This window comes from Euprymna scolopes, chromosome 25, assembly GCF_053919585.1.
Source record: "Euprymna scolopes isolate OS-2025 chromosome 25, ASM5391958v1, whole genome shotgun sequence".
NCBI lineage: Eukaryota > Metazoa > Mollusca > Cephalopoda > Sepiida > Sepiolidae > Euprymna > Euprymna scolopes.
Genome location: NC_136506.1, coordinates 93,451,546 through 93,464,948, shown reverse-complemented (window position 1 = coordinate 93,464,948; position 13,403 = coordinate 93,451,546). Strand labels below are relative to the sequence as shown.

At 33.3% G+C, this 13,403-nt stretch overlaps 1 protein-coding gene across 2 annotated transcripts in view; it reads right to left on the bottom strand.

Annotated features, from left to right (window-relative positions):
- The window catches only part of LOC145247517 (organic cation transporter protein-like), an 83,444-nt gene extending 71,778 nt beyond the window's left edge, over positions 1-11,666 (bottom strand). Inside the window, exon 1 of one of the 2 annotated variants that reach the window (XM_080109333.1) lies at positions 11,245-11,666. In XM_080109333.1, coding sequence (XP_079965459.1) covers positions 11,245-11,387 — 143 coding nt within the window. In that variant the 5' untranslated portion in view covers positions 11,388-11,666. The remainder of the gene's footprint in view (positions 1-11,244) is intronic. The other variant, XM_080109332.1, reaches the window with a different exon arrangement.
- Positions 11,667-13,403: the final 1,737 nt, after the last annotated feature.

Here is a 13,403-nt window from a genome sequence, read left to right as displayed (position 1 = left end):
TACGTGTACTTATATTAAAATAAAACGCACATGGCTTTGCTAACGTGACGCCTTCTGCTATTTCTCCGCATATATACATAATAATTTGAAAAAAATAACGATATGTATTAGCGGGAATTATTGTATCTCTCTTGTAATAAACTTCAACTAAATATATACATATATATTTAAACAACTGATCCGAAATTCTGTAGAACTGAATAAGTATATATATATATATATATATATATATATATATATATATATATATATATATATATATATATATATATATATATATATATGGTAATTTATAAAATATATATGGCGATTAAGCTACACTGAATATTCTGCGTTTCATCCACTGTAGGATTCGTCAGGCTTATGCGCATAAGCCTGACGAATCCTACAGTGGATGAAACGCAGAATATTCAGTGTAGCTTAATCGCCATATATATTTTATAAATTACTAACTAGCTCTACCTACGTATTGAGCACTTTTAAAGTAAATACTTAAAGTTTACGCATAAATCTATACTTTCGTATATTAAATTTGTGTGAGTAAATGAAGTAGTTATATATATATATATATATATATATATACACGCATGCATATATATTCGTAAATATATATATATATATATATATATCTATACATACATATATACATACGTACATATACATATATACATGCATATATATACATATATATATACATATATATATATATACGTAGAAATACATATATATACATATATATACATATATACATATATATACATGTATATACATATACATTTACATATACATGTATATACATATATTGTGTGTATAATACGCTTAAACATGATATTTTAATTTATGCAGATTGCTTATGCATTACTACAGAACAATTCCTCTATTGAATACTATATCTGACGAGGAATAATTTGGCCAGAATATTATATTTGATGAGGACTAGTTCGAATAAAAAATAAATTAAATAATAATAATGATAATGTCGTTTATCAAATTTCGTCTGTGTTTGTTTACAATATCACGTCAGCTGATATTTCGGCTTGACGATCTTAAAGATAATCTCTCTTTTATATTATGGATTAAAATGAAGAATTTTTACAGGGGAATATTTTACGTTACTCCGGCTAAGATTACACTGTATAACGTAAAATATTCCTCTGCAAAAATTCTTTTTTTGTTTTTTATCTATAAGAGAAGACAGACTATTTTTAGGGTCGTATTTTTTCAATTTTCGATACTTATTGGTTGCATTTCTGTACAAAACATATCTAAGAACACTGCCAGACATATGAATTAGCTTTGTGTGAAAATTGTAAAGATAGGCTCGGTCATTTCTCTCTCTCACGCTCATACACATAAAGTGACTTTTATATTATAGTAGAGATATCATATGTACATACATTAATTTGTAATAATAGGTAGTAATCAATAGTAAAAAATACAACTTTGTCTGTGTACGTCTGAGTTCGTTCCTTCTCTGAAACGGCTGAACAGATTTTCTTTAAAATTTACAGAATTTTAGTTTAGTTTTGTTAAGTTTTGTCTCAGAATGCCTCAATAATTACCGATAATCGAAACGGTTATTTTAATTCATCTATCATTCATAAACCCACTTTTTCTATGTTGTCGCTTAGCAACAATGATAGAACAACGGGCCGTGTAAATTCTACTGTGGGTAAGTTGATAGCGTGTGTTATTTATTTATGTTTTGCATGACGTGGTCTGTAGGTTCAAACTCTGCACGTATATTTCTTAATTCGTTTTTCATTTACTGCAAAGAATTTTATAAGACTAGAAAATTTATGTGTTTTTGGGTTTTTTTTTTCATGACGTGGTCTGTAGGTTCGAACCCCGAAAAAATAGTAGGTTCTCTAGAGTGCAATGTAAAATATATTTTGGACTAAGTTACTTCATAGAGGCATGTGAAGCTCCTTCCTGGGTCGATTTCACGGATTTCGATGACAATAAAATATAGGAGTGTGAAATATTCACTGATCATCATTCAATCATGGGCAACGTCGGGTCTCCCTGCTAGTATATATATATATATATATATATATATATATATATATATATATATATATATATATATATACACTAGTATGGGTACCCGGCGTTGCTTGGGTGTTTGGAGGTGTATGCTGAGCAAAAAAAAACAAAAAAAAAAAAAACAGAAAAAAAAACAAACAAACAAACAAAAACGGTCAATTTTTTTAAAAAAATTGACCCCTATTATGACCCCTTAACATTTATTGTTTTGGGCTCAAAGCAAGTTATTAAGTTAGACCCGTGTCCAAGGAACCTATATTTAAAATGTCAAGTGTTTATACCCAAAATTGGCGGAGGAGTTTGGTAGAGTTCTCAAAGGTGAAATCGTTGGACTTTGACCCATTAACATCCAAATTTCTGGCCGAAACCCGATCGCATAGATTTTCCCAAGTACTCTGTATATCAAATTTTGTGTCTATAGACTAAAAATTGACAGACTTATTGCGTAGGGAAATGTACACACACAGACACACAGACATGTTCACTTTTATATATATATATATATATGTAAAAGTGAACGTGTCTGTGTGTGTGTCTGTGTGTGCGTGTGTGTGTGTGTACATTTTCCTACGCAATATCTTTGTCAATTTTCAGTCTACAGACTCCAAATTTGATATACAGGGTATTGTGATTTGGGAAAATCTTTGTGATTGGTTTTCAGCCAAAAATTTGGCTGTTAAGGAGTGAAACTTCAATGATTTGACCTTCGAGAACTCTACCAAACTCCTCCACCAATTTTGGGTCTAAACACTTGAAATTGTAGATATATATTCCTTGGACAGGGATCTAACTTAATAACTTAATTTGAGCCCCAAAAAATAAATTTTAAGAGTTCATAATAGAGGTCAAAGTTAAAAAAATGACCGCTTTTTGTTTTTTGCTCAACATACACCTCCAAACACCCGGGAAACGCCGGGCTGAAACGCTAGTATATATATATATATATATATATATATTAATAATAGACAAATATCTAGTGATAACTAGTAAGATTGTATATCCAAAACAAACAAAAAAAAAAGGGTTAAGACTCAAAATTCAAACTAGAATTATTCGCTTATTAAATAATATTAAATTCAGTTGTAAGTGATACTCTTCTTAAGGAATTTTAATCGTCAGAGCGAGCGACGCTCAACACACAATTGAGAAATACTTAAGGCTTATACACAGTCATGGCTGACGGAACGAGAACATGACACCCCCGTGGATTAAATAAATCTTTGCAGATTCCTGAGTTTAACAGAAAGCTTCCGAGTTGAAGGACGTCGGTAGTTACAACGGCCGAAACGTTGTGAAAATGATACTCAATATGAGAACAGTAGTTCGAAGAAGTAATACGATTAATATATGGAGTTTGCCAAAAAGCAATTTTAAAATTGTAAGTCGAGTTTAGACCAACAACGAATTTGAAAAAGGAAAACGAAACGATACATGACTTCACAGAAGACTTTCAAATAGAATGAAAAAAAATACTTAGTTAAAAAAAAAAAGAGAGAAAGTGTGAGAGAGAAGAGAAAGAAAGAAATGGAAAGGGAGTGTGAAAGAGAGAGAGAGAGAGAGAGAGAGAAGAGAGACAGAGGGAGAGAGAAAAAGGTTTCGTAGAACACACACACACACACACACACACACACACACACACCGTTATGTCACACTATATATTAAGTATAACTGCGAGAGATAGATAGATAGAGAGAGATATAGAGAGAGATAGAGAGAGAGATAGAGAGAGATAGAGAGAGAGAGAGAGAGAATAAAAGAGCGTGAAAAAAGAAAGAGTGAGTGAGAAAGAGAAAGCGCGAGAGAGGACAAGAGAGAGACAGAGAGAGAGAGAAAGAGAAAAAAGTTATGGTAGAACACACACACACACCATAATGTAATAAATATACACAAGTGCGCGAGAACTAAGGAAACCGTTTTATTTCATATACTAGCATTTCAGCTCGGCGTTGCCCGAGTGTTTTAACAGTTTGAGGTACGCCAATAGTATCACAGAGGCAATTCTGGACGAGCAGCTTTTATAAAATGGTTAATATTTGAGAACTAGTAAACTATAATGCAATGGCGGAGCGCAGCTAGTTTTACATGTAGCAACAATTTGCAAGATATGACGTTTCTGAATTTTTGAGATGAGGATTGGTTATTTGTATTATTTGGATTCATTGGACTACTGTTTTAATCTTGAGTGTGATTTTTACAACGTTTCAGTCGATGTAACCTTCGACCTTCTTCAAGTGTATCTTGTCGAACTCGGGAATGTTTCTGTGGAACTCGGGAATTAGGACGGAATTTCGAGCGGAACTCGTTATTTATTTCACTGGAGTAGCACGGGGTACCCGTGGTGCAGTGATTAAAGTACTTGGAAAAGTCAATTGTAAAAAGTGATATTCTCCTGAAGGTTGAAGGTTCAATCTTCAGTGTGGGCAATCGAAAAATACAATTGAAAATTACTTAGGACCTTTATCCAGTAATGGCTGACGGAACAAGAGCATGTTACCCTCGTGAAGTAAGTAAATAATAATAGTGTTTTCAGCTAGACGAGTGTTTCTCGTGAAAGTTTGGTGGGGGGGCTATAGATTGGAGCTTATACGAGCACTTGCCATGAAAATAACGATAAAGCAGAGACAGGCCCACAACGTCTCTTATTTTACTAGTTCTCGAGTGTTAACTATTCTGTACCTTTACCATTTCAAAAAAAATCGTTTACAGAGCATGGCAGAGCATACAATCAGATGAAAAAAGCTAATAAAAGAAGATGTGATCAAGAAAAAAAAACAAAAACAAAAACAATACCGCTTTAATATTTAATATGAGAAAAGAAATTTTCAATGGATTGACATCAAACAATATTTTTTATGAGAAAAGTCGGCAAAAGTACAAAGTAGTTAAAACGCGAGAACTCGTGAACAATGTACATAAAAACATAATCGATATAAAACGCACTAGAATAAAATTCTATTTGCAAACGACTTGTAAGAGTTTTCTATTTTATACCTTTTGTTATATGCAATCTGTCTTCTCAGTAATCTACGAGGGTCGTTCCAAAAGTAGTGGATTCTATTTTTTAATTCTAAAAAAAAAGTTGAACAGCTACGAAGACAGGTGAGGTACAATTAGAACGAATGACACTTTGAGCTCCATAATTAATTTTTCTATATATTCATCAACATTCAAAATGCACTTCAGCCAGCGATGGGGTGAATGCTATGCATGGGCGTCCGGAGCGCGCTTTTTAACTCACATCTCTGAGACTGGCAAACCTGTTTCTTTCCTGTGCTGACACCAACTGCATCGACTTCGTAAACGTTTGACAGGCGCCTGTGAATATTGATCGATTCTTTTTTTTCTGCATAGTGGGAATTCAATGAAATATTTCTGCTTTTGACACACGCCGATGAAAGGAGTTGTTTTGTTAGAGTCTCACGGCCAGAGCGATGAGAGTTTCGGGTTAATGCAAGTTGCAATCTTTAATCTATTCGAGCGAATTAAATAAATAAATAAATATATATAAATAAAACAGGAGACATTGTTTTAGAATGCCTTTTGTAGACTATAATTTCATCATTTTTGAATACTAGTTCTGGAGTGTTAACTATTCTGTGTCTTTACAATAATGGTCTTACAAAGCGTTGAAAAAAAAACATAGCAGAGAAAGCTATTAACTGAAAAAAAAATATATGATCAAAAAAGTCAATATTGCTTTGATGCTTCGCTACACAAAAGGACATTTTCAAATGGATGGGCATAACAGTTTTTAAAAAGGGGGGAAAAAAATTAATATTCATGAGATGAGTTATTTAATACGTTGTTCTATTCTTATATTATCAATCGTCACTAAAAGTACATTTTCCAGGACGTGTTCGTAATAGTGCAAAACCTTTTAACCAGGGCTACAATAAGATATTTCTTATTCACAACACGGCTTTAATATTTCGTATGACGAAAGGAAGCTTTATAACGTTGTCATCGCCATTTCTGTGTGTGTGTGTGTGTTCCTTCCTTCCTCATAGGTTCCGAAACGGCTGAACCAATCTGTTTCAAATTTAACACACAGACAATTTATACGTTTGGCAATATTCTTAAATATCTTTTCTACAGAAAATTATCCAATAAGTATCGAAAATCGAAAAAAAAATCCGATCTTAAAATAATCTCTTCTCGCTTAAAAAAAAAAAATTACATGGGAATATTTGACGTTACACCGGCCAAGGGAAATAAAAAAAATCTCATCAAACCATTTCTTCTTTAAAAAACAAAACAGATTTCTTGTCATCTGGAGATATAGCTCAGTGGTAGACCACTCGACTACAAGTCGAATGACCCCCTGTTCAAGCCCGGATGCAACTTACCATTTATTTTCTTTTTTCTTTTTAATGAGTTCTATTTTCGATAAAAAGAAGAGGTATGATTAAAAATTGCCGCAAATCATTTCTTCGTTTACATATTTAAAAACTAAACATTAATCAGAAGTGACTTTTCCAGGGCATTCATCGCAAAGCCCAAATATCATCTGACGTGATATTGTAAACAAACACAGATGAAATTCGATAGACGACATTATCATTATTTTATTTATTTATTTATTTATTTATTTATTTATTTGCGAATTAGTCCACTGGGCAAATTATTCCTCCTAATATATATTAATCAATTGATGATTTATTCTATAATAATAAATATGTAATCTGCATAAAGTAAAATATCATGTTTAAGTGTATTGTGCGACCAGGCAACGCCGGACGTCCAGCTAGTTACTTTTAAAATGAACTAAACACTGTATTTAGAGACTCACAAAAATAAATAAAACTTTAGCATAAACTTTTTAGGTGAAAGAAAAAACGTTATTTAGTTTGTTCGGTTCTACACGCAAGTCGCCGACAGGTATTTACAACACTACAGGTATGCTCTCTGTATTCCTTTCTATTTTCTGTCAGATAGCAGTATGATGTATCGCAATAACTCTCTCTAGGAACCACATGTCGGCCGGCTCGCTTTCAAAGGGGTAGAAGGCGGAGACTCGCGTGTTTGTCAAGCGTACCTTCCAACTTGCCACGCGTCCTTTTCTTTTCCTCTGTAGGTACCACCCAAAATTCGCCTGTTTCTGCTGGTTGTTTCGCTTTCGCTCAGGGAAAATATGGACATACAAATAATATCGCCCACGCGTCCCTTCCTTTTTTCTCCTCTATCTTTTCCTGCGATCTTAATTCATGTATATGCATTTTATTCCGTGACGTCACGCTAACACCGTGGTTTAAATACTGACGTGGCATTAATTCGGCGTGTGAGTCGTCAATATGCGTGCGTATGTGTCCTAGCTTGACTATTTAAATGACGGAGTCAGCGACTACGTTACAGGTTGAATGGATTGACATAAAAAAATTAAGAGGAATGTCGGCAAAACAAAGTAGTTAACAATGAGAACTCGTTAACAAAATAAAAACAATTTATATAAAACACACTAGAATGAAATTCTTCGTAGAAACGATTTCTCATATATTTCATTTCCTACTTTTTTTAAATAAAAATCTGTCTTTTTGACAAGAAAGATTATAATTTAACCACCATTTTTTAATAAATAGTTCTTGAGTGTTAACTATTCTGTACTTTTACCGTTCAAAAAATCTTTTGAATCGTTTTCGTTAAGACTAAATATGTTCGGTAAAGAATTTAATTCGAATGCGTTTTATATAAATTATATGCCGCTGTATTTTAGAGAGCATGATTGCTCGAATGTTAACTATAATGTATTTATATCCCGCTTTCTTTTCTGATGAATTTAACGTCTGCATAACTCACCAAATCTGGAATTTGTCGTCGAAAATTGGGAATCTACATTTGTGCTAAAATACATCACCAAATGTAGCGTGCAATCATTTTGCATGTAACATGTTTATTGCAACAGACAATGAGTGCAGAATTGTGCATTCAGTAATCAAAAAAAAAAAAAGGCCCTGTCGGTGGGGCATTAGAATACGCCGACTGCCCCCCTGCAGAGGGTAAAAGTCCCTCAATGGGGGTCCTGGATATGACTTTAAACTATATACAGTGGTGAGGCCCCAGTTTGTGGGCTTTGGGGAGTGAGGAGCCACCCTTTAATTACCATTGCTCCCAGGTCCACTCTAACCCGGAGTGGTAGTACCTGTTAGGGTCCCAACTATGGGTTAAATAGAAAACAACAAATATATTCTATTAAAAAAAATTTTTCTTCTAAATCTTTGGATTCGGCATTAAATAACCCGAAAAGGGTTGATATGCCGTAAAACAAAAACGACCAACCAACCAACCAACCAATAAAAAAATAGCGCAAGTATATGCACTCGAAAAACAGGAATAGGCACCTGGAAGATTTCAGTTCTTATAGTCACTTTCTAACATTGACGAAGAATCCCGAATCAGTCTCGCAAATAACCGAAACAACTTACGATTTATAAGCCCCCCCCTCAAATGTAAGACGCTACGTATGCTTAATGTTTGATTAGTTCGTATTATTTGGATTCTTTGGACTACTGTTCTATTTTTCAGTGTTATTTTCACAAAGTTTCGGTCAATGTAACCTCCAGTCTTCTTCAGGCGTATCTTGTCAAACTCGGAATTTTTTCTGTTGAACTCAGGAATCTGCACAGAATTTTCAACGGAACTCTTTATTATGCTTTCCTTCTGTCAGACACGACAGGGTATAAGTCCTAAATAATTCGCAATTGCATTCTTAGTGTCGTCTGCACTGAGAATTGTACATTCAACCTTCCAGAAGGGTGTAACTTGCAACTGAATTTTACCAAGTATTTTATTCACTAAACCACGGGCCTTTAAAAATAACATTACAGATAAGAATAGCAGTTCAAGAAAATGTAAATAATACGAATAATTAATCATTATCTTAAAAATTCAGCAACGTTAGATTAGTTGTTTTATTTTTAAAGTTTTAGACAATCAAAAATAAATTAAACTAAAAAAAAACAAAAAAAAAACAGACAACTGTGCAAAATTCTATAATCAGCATCCAGAAAATCTAATGAGAAAGTGCACACAATTGCAATCTAAAAATACAATAAGAAAGTGCACACAATTGCAATCTAAAAATACAATAAGAACGTGCACACAATTGTAATCTAAAAATACAATAAGAAAGTGCACACAATTGCAATCTAAAAATACAATAAGAAAGTGCACACAATTGTAATCTAAAAATACAATAAGAAAGTGCACACAATTGCAATCTAAAAATACAATAAGAAAGTGCACACAATTGCAATCTAAAAATACAATAAGAAAGTGCACACAATTGCAATCTAAAAATACAATAAGAAAGTGCACACAATTGTAATCTAAAAATACAATAAGAAAGTGCACACAATTGCAATCTAAAAATACAATAAGAAAGTGCACACAATTGCAATCTAAAAATACAATAAGAAAGTGCACACAATTGCAATTTAAAAATACAATAAGAAAGTGCACACAATTGCAATCTAAAAATACAATAAGAAAGTGCACACAATTGCAATCTAAAAATACAATAAGAAAGTGCACACAATTGCAATCTAAAAATACAATAAGAAAGTGCACACAATTGCAATCTAAAAATACAATAAGAAAGTGCACACAATTGCAATCTAAAAATACAATAAGAAAGTGCACACAATTGCAATCTAAAAATACCCAACATAATTCTATAGCTGTAAGGATTAGCAAATGGTGTCAGAGTTCTCAATATTGACGAGGAATCCCGAATCAGTCCCGCAGATGACCGAAGCAGCTCACGATTTGCAAGTTCCCAAATCTAAATAGGTAGACGATACTAAGAATGCGTAGAGTTAGATTGCATGCATGCAGCGGCCCTATCTTTTAACAGCACCGGCGACCACGGCTCTCCAAATTGTAGAGCAATGGTAATCTCGGAAAATCAAGGGGGTAGTTTGATGTTGCTTTCGGTCTTGATTAGGGAGTGCATCTCATCCCGCCCCCGTGAGTTAAACGCGTCCCCAGATACTAACCTGGAAATATTTACGACACAGCGCGATACATGCAGCGCTTAGCCTTCCCAAATGGTAACCCATTTGGTATTGGCCAGACTCATCGTTGCTTAACTTCGGTGATCTCGCGAGAACCTGTGTGTTGCGCGGGTTAGATTAGTTTGTTTTTAAACATTTTTTTTGCCGAGCAAATAAAACATAATAAAATAACAGCACAAAAAAATAAGAAGATAACGTTTCGGAACAACCTCAAATTTTCACTTCGTCGTAACATTTTTACTTTCGATTTGCAAATCCACAGAATTTCAACCATTCTTATAATGATCCCTGTTGATTGCGATATAATGTTTATACTGTACAGTTCTAGGAGTTCCAGCCTCCCAGGCTTTGCCTTCTCTCTTTGAGAAATGATTAGTTTATTGCTAACTGGGGAATACCGATGGGTCTGCCCAGGCATCATTATTAGGGTCAGAGTGTCCCCTCCCAGTGGACATTGACGTTTCAATCCGACTTTCCGACACTTGTGTCACATTTCTTACGGTAGGGGAGAAAATTGATACATTCATTCAATACTTGCTACTAAATCCATAAAAATGAAACAGTCTAGGTGCCCATTCTTTGCAAATACATAAATTTTGATCGAGAATACAATATTAAAAACATATAGGAAAACGAATATAAACTTACCAATGATTTATTTCTGATATGCGATAAAAAAAAATGGTGCAGATGATGTCCCTCATTCCTGCCATGGATTATAGTACTTCCATAGTGTTCTTCATGCCTTCAATGGGCCATCGTACTCCCATAATGTTCCGCATTCTTGTAATAGACCATTATACTCCCATAATGTTCCTCATTCTTGTAATAGACCATCATACTCCCATAATGTTCCTCATTTCTGTCATGGATTATAGTACTCCCATTATGTTCTTCATCTTGTCATGCCATAGTGTTCTTAATTTCTTGTTATGGGTTATGTTTTTAGTTGTTATAATGGACCATAGTACTCCCATAGTGTTCTCCATTTCTATCATAGACCACACGATAAGTAATCAAACGCAAAAATATCAAAATCAATCCTACCATTCAGCAATGTTAGTAGTCCCATAGTGTTCTTCATCTTTTGATTGGCATTCATTCCCATTTCATTGACCCTTATACTCGAGGGGCTCTTAGCCTTGATGAATGGGGACCTCAAAATTAAAAAGCAAATTTATAGACTTACCTGTGATTTATTTCTGGCACAATAAAAACCATCGAACCAATTTGTAATCCATCAAATGCGGTGCAGATGTAGAGCAGATTAAGAGTGAAGATTTGGTAGCGGCCACATCCACCCACAGCTTCTATCACGTCTTCATACTTCATGGTGCAAATGACAGCGTGTGTATGTTCCTCGTTCTGCAGCTCATCAAATTAACAGTTTGGTGAGTTACTTAGACCCGAGTAGAAGTGAGCAGTTTGTTGATAAGACAGAAAATCTCAACTGCTCGTCAGTTTCTCGTTTAATAAGTGCCGTATTTTAACAGCTACCTATTTATTATGAGAGAGGCGTGTCAAAACAACAACAACAACAACAATAACAAATTCAACAAACAAAAAACATCACGCTCTGATAACGTGAACCAATTAGATTTGGCTCGATAATCATTAATGGAAACGCTTTAATAAAAGATATTCTTCCTAGCACGGTGAATCTCCACAGACTAGAACCATTATCTATTATAAAACCAGTTTGAAATTTTGTTTTGTTTTACAGAATATCAACCGTCTTTCATGTTTTTTAATGCCGAATTTCGGTAAAAAATAACAAAACAAAAATAATATGCTAAAAGTTATAAATATATTCGAATAATTACCCACTCGCGGGACCTGTGGAAATTCCACGGCGGACTCTTTCATATGTAATACATTGATGTTGATATTCTGTGGATGTTCAGCGTAAAATGTCATATTATTGCATTAATAGCTCTTTTGTATAAAACTGCAAAAGCAGGGACACTCGGCGTAGCTCGGTCGTAAAATACGCTTAAATATAATATTTTAATTCTTGCAGATTTCGTATATATTATTATAGAGTCAATTTTCTATCGATTCTTATTTATACTCCTATAAATGTGTTTGCTTTTTCGTGTATTGATATTCATATTCAAATCCCTTTTTTCTATTTATTTAAAAAGAAAATATAACTTTGTTATATATTGGCCGTGGAATTGCATTCATCTGCAAAAGATCTAGCTAATTTGCATATTCTTTTAAACATTCATTTTAATTAATTCCCACTTATTTTTTTTTCGGTTTTTTTTTTCGGTTTTCTTATGGGATAATTATCTTTAATTAACTATTACGTGTAATTATAATCATGCAAATATTCTTGCGTAATGTTTACGTAAAAAGGTTATAGTAAACACAAACCTATTTCTATATATATTTATGTATGCATATATATATATATATATATATATATATATATATATATATATATTTGTTAAAAAAATTGCCTACCAAACACCTCTATCAATTTTTGGTCTGCAGACATAAAACTTAATATACAGAGTAATCGAACCCATACCAAACGTTATATTCAGATTTTAGCTCGGTGCAAAAGTGTGAAAATTAAAAAAAAAAAATGGAATTTACCAGGTAAAGGTCGAACGACGGCATTACGAATATACATGCGTAACGTAATAGCTATTAGTTAATGTTTTAATTTTTTGCCTTGCAGCAAACATGTCTTCATAATTCAGGCATTAACGTCAAAAGAAAAAAGTTAATAGTCAGCTAAACGTTTTTGGTTTCGATTCTCGGTGGTGACGCATGAGTCATTTTATTTGTAGCTTAAAATCATGACTATATATTGTGATTAACACATTAATATATTAATGAAATAACGGAATAGTCAATCTACGGATTAACGGAATAAGGGAATAGGGGATTAACCGACTAACAGATTAACGTTTTAAGAGAAAAACTGATAACTAACAAAATAACTGACTGATAACGTCACGGATTAATGGAATCACAGATAAATGGATTCATGGAATACCGGATTAACAGACTAACAAACTAATAGATGTAGAGATTAGATGGATTAACAGATTAAATGACTAATGGAATAATGGTCTAATTGTTTGATCAACAAATGACTCCGGGATTAACAGACAAACAAATGAACAAATTTAAAGATTAATGTAATAATCAATTAACAAAACAACAAATTAATGGATTAATGTAATAACAGATTAAGAGATTAGCGAATTAACAGACTAAATCTAATACACATTAGCAAAATAACATGTATAGCATTTTGGCTAGACCAGCATATTTTCCTAGCTAGTGATTGATCCTGCAACCATCGAATAAATAGTCGGAAGTTCTAACCAC